This window comes from Anas acuta, chromosome 13 (assembly GCF_963932015.1).
Source record: "Anas acuta chromosome 13, bAnaAcu1.1, whole genome shotgun sequence".
NCBI lineage: Eukaryota > Metazoa > Chordata > Aves > Anseriformes > Anatidae > Anas > Anas acuta.
In genome coordinates this window covers 11,983,303-11,996,367 of record NC_088991.1, presented here as the reverse complement: position 1 = coordinate 11,996,367, position 13,065 = coordinate 11,983,303, and the positions used below count along the sequence as shown (strand labels likewise).

At 37.0% G+C, this 13,065-nt stretch overlaps 1 protein-coding gene across 1 annotated transcript in view; it reads right to left on the bottom strand.

Annotated features, from left to right (window-relative positions):
- TEX11 (testis expressed 11) overlaps positions 1–13,065 on the bottom strand; it is a 33,300-nt gene that overhangs the window by 11,759 nt on the left and 8,476 nt on the right. Inside the window, 12 exon segments of the mRNA XM_068696787.1 lie at positions 165–205; positions 845–898; positions 1,528–1,613; positions 1,927–2,051; positions 3,184–3,286; positions 4,000–4,137; positions 6,247–6,332; positions 7,043–7,194; positions 7,908–7,986; positions 9,785–9,866; positions 10,432–10,527; positions 11,327–11,384. Coding sequence (XP_068552888.1) covers positions 165–205; positions 845–898; positions 1,528–1,613; positions 1,927–2,051; positions 3,184–3,286; positions 4,000–4,137; positions 6,247–6,332; positions 7,043–7,194; positions 7,908–7,986; positions 9,785–9,866; positions 10,432–10,527; positions 11,327–11,384 — 1,100 coding nt within the window.

The following is a 13,065-nucleotide window of genomic DNA, read 5'->3' as shown; positions in this document are numbered from 1 at the left end:
GAATCTCCAGTGTTAACTTGATCCCTAACTTTCAGTGAATTGGGAAGTTGAGAACCTAGACTGAACTAAGGATTCTGAACATTTGGGCAGTATGGACCTAATTATATCATTAAATGTTCAAAAATGGAAAAACTACAGAAAATGTAAACAAAACAAAAACATACCTAAGGTTAAATAAGTCAGCATTGACTTGATATCTTTATTTCTAGAATGGAAGAAAAAACAAGTTTTAGAAAACGTTTGATTAATTTTGTTATAACAGAACACATTGTTGATGTTGGAATACAACAGCTTCATAAATATGGATATAATCATTCTTCCTCTGACAAATGTCTCAGGCATTACAAACTTCTAGTATCTGAAGATGCAAAAGGAGTGCTGAAGGCCTGCAAAAAGTTTTATTGATCTACAGCAGTGAAGGTCACTGTGCGAGTGTAGTGGGAGGTTTTCTCAGCTATTAGGTTGCAGTTAGCAGCTGCAGGTTAAACTTCTAATCTCACTGACACTACGTTGTTTTCTTGAACATCTGAAAGATAGCTTATCCCAGGGTCAAAGTTAAATGAGGCTGCTTAGCTCACATTCTCCATCAAACAATAACTGTCTTAGGCATTAATAAAATTGGAACGCAAAAAAGAAATATCTAAAGGAAACGTTATGCAAGTAGATGCTCTTTGTGACATCATTAGCTTGAATTGGGAAGTCATCTGTGTGAACTTTTAACTAGCATAAAAACTAATCTCTTGATTACTCTGTAAGAAAATAAGCTATGTATATACATATATGTATAAGTACACTAATTGTGTAAGATATGCACCACGGAATATAGTTTTGCAAATGTACTCACCTTTTCTCTTCATTTTCTGCTACGACCTTTGACAACACAAGACGAACCAAGCATCTGAATATGAGAAAAAACAACAATGAAGAAACAAGATAACTTTTTCCAACAGTGTACTTTGACCTTAGGTTTCAGAAAGGATCCCACTTTCTTCTTTACACCACCCATCCATGTAACTCACAGAATTCAGCATCAAACTGAGAATAAGGTTGTAGTATTTCCCTCCCTACAGCCTTTTTTTGGATACCATGTTGTTAAATCACGTAATAGTAAGTAAATAAATATACATTCATAAAAGTTTTAAGCAAAAACTGGAAGGAATAGATCTTTCTCCTAACATTTGTTTTCATAAAAGTGATAGAGTGTTTCAACAATAAGATAGTACTTCATCAGGGGATACAAATGAACCTGTATTTTCACCAGACATATTGTTGCAATCTCTTCAGAGTTGCCCTTGGTCATCTGTTCAAACACAACGACGTCATAAAATTCAGAGCTATTAATATCAGCTTGGAAAAAGACTTGGAATATTTGCAGCTAAGAGTTCAGGACTGAGATGCATCTACAGTACCAAAAACACTGCTAACTAATCATTCATCTACTCTGTTTTCCACTTTCTTCAACGAAACAAATTAAGTTTGAAAGAGAAATCAGAGTTCTCTGTCCTTGTAAATCACTTGAATCCTCACTTTAGAGCTGCAAATACTTGTCGGCAGTCTCGTGAATGTTCAGATAAATACTCCAAAGCTTTGATAGCCACAACTTGTTGTTCATTCTGAAAAAAAATTAAAACATGTTTTGTATGAACCTCACTAGCAATATGCAATGTCATTTCTAGTTATCAATATTTTGCAATTCAGAATCACTAATTTTCCTGGAAAAAAAACAGTTTCTTCATACGTGAAATCAATTTTTACTTTGCTTTACACAATGCATTTGAAAATGTATAGTGAGACCTTGGTTATACAAGCATGAAATACTCAGAAATGCATGAAATACATAGAAGTACTGAAAGTAGAAAATATTACAGAGTTTACAGCTGTTCTTATATCAATAAAGCAAAATAAAGACAATGTTATCTGTTCTACCTCTAAAGCAATTTGGGCAGCTAAACTCAGGAGGTTACTGCCTGTATTTTCATCCACTGTCGGTTTGTCTTCACATTGAGATGACTTTTCTGCTAGCTTCCCCATTTCAATAACTGCTTCCACAGCTGAAAAATGCATACAGAAAAATTAGTTTTGGGGGTTTTGTTTGTTTGCTTGATTTTTTTTAGTAAAAAAAAAAAAAAAAAATGGAAGGTGGAAAGTTCTACTGTTTTAGTAAGGCTTTAGACACAACTTACAAAAGGATGTATTTTTATTTTTTTTAATATGAAACAAGGCAAGAAAACCTGACAATTCCAGCACTTCTCCACAATTACACATTTCTTCCTAGAGAAGTGCCAAAAAAGCATTCCAAGCTACCAATCTAAGGAAACAAGGATGCCACACAAATGAAACTATCTCACATCCTTAAATTTGTTCTGCTAAATATCTGCTTGTCACAGAAGACTTTCTCTTAATATATTGTCTGGGCAAGATTCCAAGCTCCCACATCTTGGCTTATGTTAAGGGTGCTGCTGCTTTTATGCTCCCACTGTGCTGTGGTTACCACTCTGTATTATGTGAACAAATTAGGCTGCCATTAAAAAGATGTATACAGAATAATTAATTGGCACAGGACTCATTGGAAAATAAGCTCTGCATGTTCCTCTGTATTCTAATTAACTATAGACTATATTTCTCAATTTTCATTATTTGAGCTAGGATTCTCATTAAAACATGAAATGGCAGAACTCATTAGAAAGAATAAAAAGTCTATAGAGATCTGTCATTCTGTAGGTCATCTCAGTAATTCATCTATTTTCTCGTAACTTCAAGTTCTACTTGACCAGAAAAATCAAGAGTGGTAATATTGGTTCAATTAAGGTTCATCTAGCTCAGTAGCATTTTTGCAACTGCATATGCTTTTAAAAGAGTATTAGGAATAGTATAATACAGTGATTCTAATCTCAGGATGCTGCTCTAGCTTCTGTCCACAAGAAGATTACAGAATTCCTAGCCAGAAGCTCCAGCCAAACAGTAACCAGATGTGGCAACATATTACATGCCATGTGCTAAAGCATCCCCCTCTGACAGTTTTAAATCTACAGCCTGACAGTTTTAATGATTTTATAGATCCTTCTCCTATCTTCCCTCTATTGTGTCTTTCCCAAAATGAACAGTCCAGGTCTGCTCAGTGTTTTCTAAGACACCTGACACTCCTGGTCTTTGTAGTTGACCCTTTTATCTTTCAAGTTCTACCTTTATCAGTATCATCTTCCATCACTGCAATCTTATAGACACTGAATTGGGTAAAGATGCTGTTTGGATCACACCTCTCTGCTTCTTTAACTGCCTCTTTAGCCTATATGCAGAAAAGATTGTAGGAATTCAGTAATGGCATCTTGTAATCAGTCGTGTAGGTTGCAAGAGAAGAGAGTTAAAAAGATATGCCAAATTTTAATGGCTACATTAGAGATATTTATACAATTGCTGAACAAAATTGGTTTGGCAACAACCTCCCCTGAAAGAAAAGTAAAGTGATCAGAGCATAAGATGGCACCTAGAGCTGACAATGACTAGAATTCCTGCTTCCTCAGAACTAGAGCCACAGAATTAGAAAGCAAGAGGACGCTGAAAAAATCAGCTCCCTTCTGCCACTTTGAATTACGAAGTTTAACATCCCCAGAACAGAAGACCTAAACAGGTAAAGCAGGTGCAGTTCTCCACAGAGGTAAGGGCTAACACGCTGTTGTGGGAAGTTCTGGTGTCACCTGTCTAACATTTTTCATGCTGAGGCTCATCTGTTTTGAAGAGAGAATGGCCTCTAATCTGAGAAGAAACCCAATATACTGGGGCATGGTCACACAACTTGTGTACTGTTTAGAATGATAGGTGATTAGAAGGGGCTCCCAAAGCAGCTAAGATGAACAACAGATCTCTGCCAGATCATGAAAGACATGCAAAAACATTTCCCTCTCTCAAAGTAAGAGGTACAGTAACAGAATTGTAAATTAAGTCCAAATTATATAACTACAAATATAAAAGCAATGCAAATAAATACATAAATAAACATACCTTGTCAACTTCTTTCAGATGAAGATAGCAAGAAGCCATGTTCCTCTGCAACTTAGCCAAATTCTGATCTATTTGCCCAGGCATGTAAAAGCTGACAGAATAGTTGTACCAGTGAAGAGCTTCAGAATAGTTTTTTGCCTAGGAAATTAAAAAAAAAAAAAAAAGTGATTAAGTGGTCTATGTTTTCCTAAAACAAATCATAGGAAATGAAAGATTTAGATAGTCAAGTATATTCTAGTGTAATCTTTCCCCCAGAAGAGCAAACATTGGTCCCACAATGCAGGCATATTCATTAGGAGACTAGATGGGTCATTGGCCTAATCCAGAAAGAACAATTATATAACTAAGTACAATATTATTTAAAAAAAAAAAATCCCTCTCTCTTCAAGATACAAAATAAGTGAAAGTCAGAAAGTAAGAGAAAAAGACACAAGTTTTTATGCCATTTAGCCATGAACTTCTTGATACTAGGCTGAAGAGTGCATTCCCAACTACAGTTCCAATTTGGACAGACTGTGAAAACTATACTAGGGCCAGTGAGCCCAGTACATTATTCTTTGTATAAGTGAGCCAGCCTATCCCCACTTGTGGAAGAAAAGCAGGAAACTAGGTAAGAGAAAACAAATTCTAGATTCTGGAAGAAAGCAGACACATGAAATCAAGCTATTAAACAGCTTATGTCCAGCAGATAAAGAGGCTTTGAAATACAACCTTTTTTTCATATCAAGCTTTTATATATCTGTCACAAGTCCTGTCTTGTCACTTCACTGAATCTGCAGAGACCGCTAGTGAAGGATTATCTGGATAAAGAAGAATCCTGCATCTACTGGGACCGAAATGTTGTGTTGTGGGACCGAAATGTGACAAACAGCTTTTGCATGTTCCAGGGTGATATCCTTAATATGGACAATCAGTCTAACTGCCACTGTCCAAGCATTAGATCTCTAGAACCATACAGAGAGGAAGACTGTTCCTCAGGAAGAATATACTTTGAGTCACGTGTACTCTTTTAAGTCCCTGCACTGTTTCTACAGGTGACTTGAACCAGAACATCCCTGTAAAATTGTCTGTCAAGACAGGAACAGCCTGTGCTATCAGAACTCCTAATCCAAGTAGGATCCAAAAAGGGTCATCAAACAAACAATGGCATCAGTTTACCTTGCACATACTCCCACCTCCCAAGCCCATAAACTGAGGAATCTATCACCAATGGAAAAAAACAGAACTTTGGTGCTAACAATAAGAATGGAGGCAGCAGCTCTGGGACGCAAAATTTGGAAACAGTCAGTACTGCTGGTAATATGGTCATGAAAAAACATTAATAAGAGAGCGAGGATACTTGACTTCACACCTCAGAATCTGGTAATAAAGTGCAGTTTCCTTTTGCAGGATTCCTTGGGTTGAAAAAGGGAGGGTAGTAGGGAAAGCCTCTTTGCACCATAAAAATGGGTAGCAGAAGATGAAGCCAAACAAAGGCATGAAATCTGACACCATTTGGTGCTCAGACCAGCGCCAAACATCACTGATATGACAGCCTGCAATAAAGACAGACAACAAGAAGGCAGCTGAAACAATATTCTCTGGTCCCTTGATGCCACAAATGAAGACACTATCAGTTCTGTTGGCACAGGCAAAAAATTCACTGCCAGGACATTATTTGGCTGACAGAGGAGCCCACAAGATTTAATCATGGCAAGAAACAAAATATGAATCTTTATACACCTCTCTTCACTTCCTGCCTTGAAATTCCAGAGGGGAATATGGCCATCCCAGGTATTACAAAGCAGAACATATTAGAAGAAGCCATAGATACAGGATTCTCATAAGAAAAGTGAATTCAGATTGATTAGAAGTAAAAAAAAAAAAAAATCAGCAATAAAGGGGAAGAATTTATTTTAAAATGAGGAGGAAGCAAGCTGTGTCATTAGCATAGTTTTTGTTGTAGCAAAACAAAATGAACATCTCAATATAAAGAATATTTTAAGGTTTTTTGCACCCTTCCCAGGACAAAGCCAGAATGAAGGGCCCATGTTCCCATGTACAAACTCTGAGATGAGACTACATGAAGTCTGATATTTTGGTGGGAAAGAGCACATATTGGGATGAAAGTAAAACTAGTTCCAACTGGAATAGGGATCTTAATAACACCTTAAGCTCCAACCAAAAATAGACATACCAAAGAGGTCAGGAAAATCAGATCTTCATTTTCACTAATACAAATAACAACAACACTACTTGGTCCCAAACCTCGTAATGTTTGGCAGCTGTGTCCCACAAGATGATGTGCAGCTGGTTCAAGGTTTCAGACAACAGCTGTTTTCCAGTATAATGACCTGAAAAGATAATGCAAATCATCACTTTATAAGAACTTTAAGAACCACACTCAGAGAAGTCCTTAAGAGCAATCTGAGAAAGACTGTCCCACAGCCTATAACAAGAAACAGTAACATGGCAATATCTTCGGCCATGACCCAGTGTTCCATATACTGCTTCTGAAAAGAAAAAATGTAGTGAGCAAGGGAATAAATATCACCATGCTTTAACGATGACAGCATGGCTTTTGCACCTAGCTAGATGCTACATAAAACACAATCTGATTTCCAGCAGATCTGACAGTCAAAAAATGCCACAGTGCTACACGTGTAAAAGACCTGAATACATCCTCTAATTCAGCTGCTCAAACAAGGATGTGCAACCTGTTTTAATAGTGACAAACAAAAACGCATTGGGCTGGAGGGACAAAGTATTAACGTTACATAGAATTCCTAGTAAATATTTTATGATCCCACATACATCAATCATACAGACTAAACTGAAAAGTAGGAGCCGCTTTAGCATGTGAATTTAACCCCGAGCTTTATCACAACTGTCATTCATTATGGAAGTTGAGTTGCTGTGCAAAAGAAACAGAAGAGAAAACAGACAAACAAAAAGAAAGATGAGAATATATTTTAAAAATGAAAATTTTTAAATGAAAAATGAATTCAAGTCTAGCCAGCTAAAACCAACTTTCAGCAAATGACAGCAAAAGATGGATACAGACCTATAATAATTTCTTCAACCTTTTGCTTAGCAAGCAGCTCCCTCTTATTCTGCAACAGGAACTCAATGTAGAGCAGGGTTATTTTTCCAAGGTCAGGTGAAGATTCAAATCGTCCAGCAACAGAGTTCAGAAAATCAAACCCAACTGATTCCCTGTTCACACAGATGGAATTTTAAGAAGCTGCACAGAAGAGCTGTTAATTTTCCATTCTGAAGTGTAACAATCACACTATACAGCATGTTTCTCATTAAAATACTACTGGCACACAATCACATTGACAGAGTGAGCCAAGGTATGAATTTACTGCAGTGCATCTATTCCGTAGGTACTTCCTATTTGCACATGCTTGTTCTACAGTATTCATAAGACAGCTTACCCCTCACAATGAGAGCATGAAATTACTGCAAGATAAAAGTGTAAATGGAGGTAATCATGATGGAGCATTCAAGAGTGTTAAATTTCATGCCTCTATTTTGCAGTTCTTTCAGCTTCATACTGATTTTCACAAGAATGATTCTGGGATTCCAGAATCTTTAATTCTGAATATTCGTTAATATGGAAGAAAAATTTCCTTCAGGTAATTCCAGACCCAGGATAACTACTAAAATTGCATAGGGACAATCTTAATCATTCTTAAGTATTTGCTTGGTATTGCAGATTGCCACTTGACATTATTTCACAGCCTGTTCTGCCACTGTATCACCTTGAGAAAGTGAAGACAGGCTGCCTCTCAAAAATGTTTACCTACCTCTGTCAGCTTTTATTTAAAATAAAGTGTCACTGCATAATAGGTGTTCTTTGCTTACAGAAGAATAGCTACAAAGCCCAAATATTGTGTTCGCTCCACTTGATGATGATTTCATACCTTCCATTCTCCAGCAGCAGTTTAGCAGCATTCAAACAAAAGTCTAAAGACAACTCATGGTGCATGAATTCTGCAACAGCTAGACAGAACACAATGACATTGAGATTATCCAATCACCTTACATACTTAACTGCTTGTTGTATGGTCTTACAGCATCTTTAGAAAAAAAAAAATATATATATATATATAAATATATAGTTCTAAAACCAAGGAAGAATAAGATACCTCCATTGTGCTTTGACTTTCCTTTCTCTGTCTCACAGTTAATGTAATACTAAAGAAATGCAACAGACTGACAGCCCTGGAATTCTAGCCTTCTGTCTCTCTAAACAGGAACAGAACAGGCATTAGTAGCACAAATGTTTGCCTCAAGCTGCTTTCCATCAAAATGCTTCATCCTTATCTAGAAGGAACCACTTAAGATGATGACAGAACTCAGGCTGTGTGGTGGCATGGCAGTGCAATGGAAACTACTTAAGTCTAATGGTCTTCAGCATCACCAGTCTTAGACAGACAGGAAAATATTGAATTTACTGGTGCTGATAACTAGATATCAGTTTTGGAACACTCAGATAAAGTTTAAAAATTGCAAAACTGTGCTGGATGGTTTAATAACAAGATTTATACATTCATAGCTTGAATGAGATAAGAGAATGAACACACTAGTAATGTAATGTGGCTATAACAGTTGTTACAGAAAGCACTTCTAAGGCAGCTGTGTACAAGAGCACAATACAAGATTTTAGTCAAATGCCTAAAACCTAGCAGGAACCTTTATTCAAAGGAAACCGAAGTCACAGCACATAGATACAACACTCTTTTGCCAGCCAGCCAACAGAAGAGAGACAGCCACTTATTAATAAGTTGCTTGAAAAATTGACTGGAATCTTCATGCCATTGCTATAAGCAGTAACATGCTACAAGCAGTGTGTGTTTTGATAGGCAACACCATGGCTTCACAATTCCGATTGTAGAACAGAAACCAGCTATTCCAATGGTAAATTTGGAATAACTGTCTACTTGGAAGCTGGCTGAAATTCACCAGGAGCCATCTGAAGTGGAGTTTCCTTTCCTGTTAGTCTGACAGCAGTCAGACCACCCAGCTTTCTGCAAGAAATTGCCTATTTCATTGTACATTTATTTCTCAGAGTATTTGCTATGTATCTGATACTTTTAAAACATAAAGAGCACTAAGCCCCTCCTCCTTAAGATTTCATTATTTATGTAAATAATATTTTCCTGCTACATTAACCTTTTTATACTAAAGTCTCCCCTGAAAACTTTCTTCTCCTCTAGTGCCAACAGAAAAATCAGTTCTGTTCAAATTACAAATTTGATGAATAAGAGTTAGTCCTTTATAAACCAAGTAAACTTTGGTAAAACAGGCTTACACTGACACATTGATCAGCTCTTGATGTCTCTTGGCCAAAATGTGCAACATCACACACAGAACAGCAATGTTTCACAAGCCTTTCTTCTATGCTGAGTGCAATCCATCCTTTCTAAATAACCTCAGGCGTATGACTAAAATCAGCTATCCTCTTACATTGCTGTATTGCTGCTGCCTTCATTCTAACAGGCTTCAGTCTTCTCCTTTCCTTATTTCTGGCAAGTATATTTAAACTCTCAACAAAATAAAATCATCTTTAATTATAATTTCATTATTATATTGTCCTCTGATGCTGACTTCTGCGGCCCACACACCAAACCAGAATTGTTACATTTGACTAATGACGATTCCTCTAAAACACACAAGAAAGGCTTGGCTTTTCTCTTTCCTTTTTTTTTTTTTTCTCTCCAGTGCACTACTCAGGCTGTCTTTTCTTGAATATGGAGTAGTATGACCTTACTGTGAAACATAAACAGAACTGTGATACCTGAGTTGATCTCTTCATCTGATGCTCCACTTTTAAGAAGAATTTTAACTTTCAGAAAAAACCCTGCTGGATGTAAATTCTCCTGCACAATGAAAAACAATCCATTACTTGGACAACTGTCTGTAGAATACAGATTCTGTGAGAGTACAACACATTCATAACACAAAACCCCATACACTCCACAGCATTCTTCAAATCCATTTTATTATCAAAATATAAACTATCAAACACTGATGACAAAAACACTCTTACATCTAAAAAAGCTTTGTGAAGATAAACACAATAAAAACTGCAAAGGGCTTGGGTGCAATGGTTTATACCACCATTTATCCTGATCTCACCAGCACGTGCATTATCATCTGTCTGAAAGCCCTACCACCATGTAAAATACTGACCTTGAACTTTCACTTAAAATAGAATTTTATACTTTGAATTTCTTTTGAATGAAACAAATAATGGAAATTTTAAAACAATCAACCAAAGAGAAACAATGTTTTTAAATGTAAGTTACTCTAAGTAACCTGAAGAAATAGAAGCTAAAAATTAATCCAAGCCACTTTCACCAATGATTAACGTGGTCTGTATTATTACACTAGTAAATGCTTGAGTTTCAGTTATTGCACATAAATATAATTGCACATTACTACCTCATTTGCCAAGCTTATAGCCTTCAGTGCCTTGTCAAGATACTGCTTACAATCCCACTCAAAATAGGCTGTAGCTAACAGTCGCAGCACCTTTGCCTGGAAAGAAAAACAAACTAAGAGTTTAAATCCTACCTGCATAGTGGCAGGGGGGAGAAGCACTTGTGACCACACATATCAACAGAAAAGACTTAAAATTTAAGGCCACAAAACCTAAAGCTCTTTGAGTCAAAAGAACGCCTGTTTGAGATCAGACATATAAAGTGGCTGCTCAGCTCCAGAGCCTCAGTAGGAGTGCTGGGTCTGGTCTTCAGCACTGCAACCCGCACAGTACATGAATCAGCTAGAGAGGTCAGAGAACAGAACAGTAATAAGGAAATGCAGAGACCTGGAAAAACAGAAAGAAGAAAGTGAAGGAACAGGGGCTACCTACGTCACTGAGAAAAACAAAGACATACATGACAGTGGCCTGAAAATATGCAAATGATTTATATAAAGGGGAAGAGAATAAAATCTCCATATCCACTGTCAGTAGTATTAGAAGTAATAAGCCTACAAGACAGACAAACATCTCTCAGAAATGACACAGCTATACCTAATGATGCCTTGAAAGAAGGGGAAGGAGGGAAGAAGAGATGGCCTCTCAGTCTGAGTCTTATTTCTCAAAATTAAATTTCTGTGAAATAGTAGATTCAAATGTGATTAAGGGCACTCATCAGTGACTCAACTCTTGCTGTGATGCTCACAGAAAGTGGATTTGCAACTTTGCCAAACTTCATAGCAAACAGTACTAAAACAGAGGCCAGAGAATCACTGGTCAGATTTGGCATAGCAGAAGCACTAGAGTCAGGTTAACAAAATCCTTCTGTGTGTAAACAGCAAATTCTCTTTTTCTTACCCGCATTTCTTTGCCAACAGAGTATTTCATATCCATCTTCCCAATGTCATAACTCTGGCTACCAAGGATAAGGAAAAGTTAAAGTTACATGGGATGACAGAGATAAATTCAGCCAGGTTTCTGGTATTTGCCACATTCCTATCCTTCCCCACTTCTTAACCAGAGAACGAAAGACTTTTTCTTCCTAAACCCTCATATCATACGTGAAATGTGTTCATCTGATTCGTGTCAATATGGAACAATACTAGGGCCGCATGGAATGATGAATGTGACCTTCTGTCCTACAAACCCTTGTATAATCACAAGTCTAAGAAAAACAGAGTGGTTAATGTCTATAGTTCTTGTATCTTGCAGAGGAATGTTTTAGCAATTCGTGTCAATAGAGAGCTTGAAGGGAAATGTATTTGTAGGCTTTTCCTTGAAGTTCCTGATATCTGGGGGGTTTCAGAATAACTGCTAACTATTATGACTATTGCATGGGACACTATGCAAGTCTCTGATATCTGGCCAGGAGATTAAGGAGAAGGGGAAAGCTGAAGAACGACTAAAAGACAAAGCTTGCAGGGGATGCTGCACAAGTCTCTGACATACAGCCAAGTTGGACGATTGAGAAGGACAAGAAGGAGGAAGACTATGAGCCTTCAGCACAAGAGATCCCCACAGACCCCCAGAGGGACCACCGGAGACTGATACGCAGGCTCCAGTAGGAGGGTTTGGATTCCAGAAACTAATTATAATAACCCTGTTTTTTTTAGAAGTAGTAATGAATATGTATTAGCCTAGGAGCATAAAAATCAGCTGCTTGATGTAACTGGTGTGCATCTTGGTGGAACAGAGACTCCCAGCACAACCAGTGCTGTTTGCTTACCTCTATTCCTTTGATAAATTGTAAACTTTGATTATAGTCCAAGTTTTGACTATATTGATTATATTTTGAAGACTGACACATTTATAACAGCCCTGCATCTGGTATGTGCGACATTCCAATTCTGCCTCACTTCTTAACCAGAGAACAAAAGATTTTTTCTTCCTAAACCCTCATATCAAAAATTGTACTCTACCACATCCTTCAACCTAGTGCACCACATTCTGTAACAGCTTCTATTCAAACATTTTAGTAGGCTTTATCAGTTTTAACTGAAGGCTTTTTGAGCAAGTCACTGTTCTTATTCTCACCTGACATACAATACAGTCATACACAGAAGTTAAAATTGACCCAGTCTTAAGATCACAGCACAAAAACAGAACCTGGGAGTCATGATTCATCACTCTTTTCCTGAAAATTAAATGACAGCACAAAGGACCACCCAGAGAAAATGCACCAGGTCCACAAAACCAGATTTGATGGCAAACAGTGCAAAGGAATAACTTTTTAAAAGAAAAACAGAACAACCAGACATTTGTTTCCTAATATAATACACTCTCACTACAGAGAAATCTTAACCCACTAGGTGGAGCTAAATTGCTATATCCAGATAAATATTTGCACTTGGCAGAAATTTATTTCCTCCTCAAATTTTGCCATCAGGACTCAGTATTTAATATTCTACAAGAACAAAATATAAAATAATCAACAAAGCACCAGCTTTAATTAATTCTAAGCATTTCTAAAAATTCTTTTATAGCATGTGACCGTAACTATTCTGAATTAGAGGTGTTGTCATTTGTTTTCTTCAGAGAATTTAAAACAAAAAGAACAAGAAATAAAAGCAAATTTTCTGAGCTCAGTCTGTGACCTT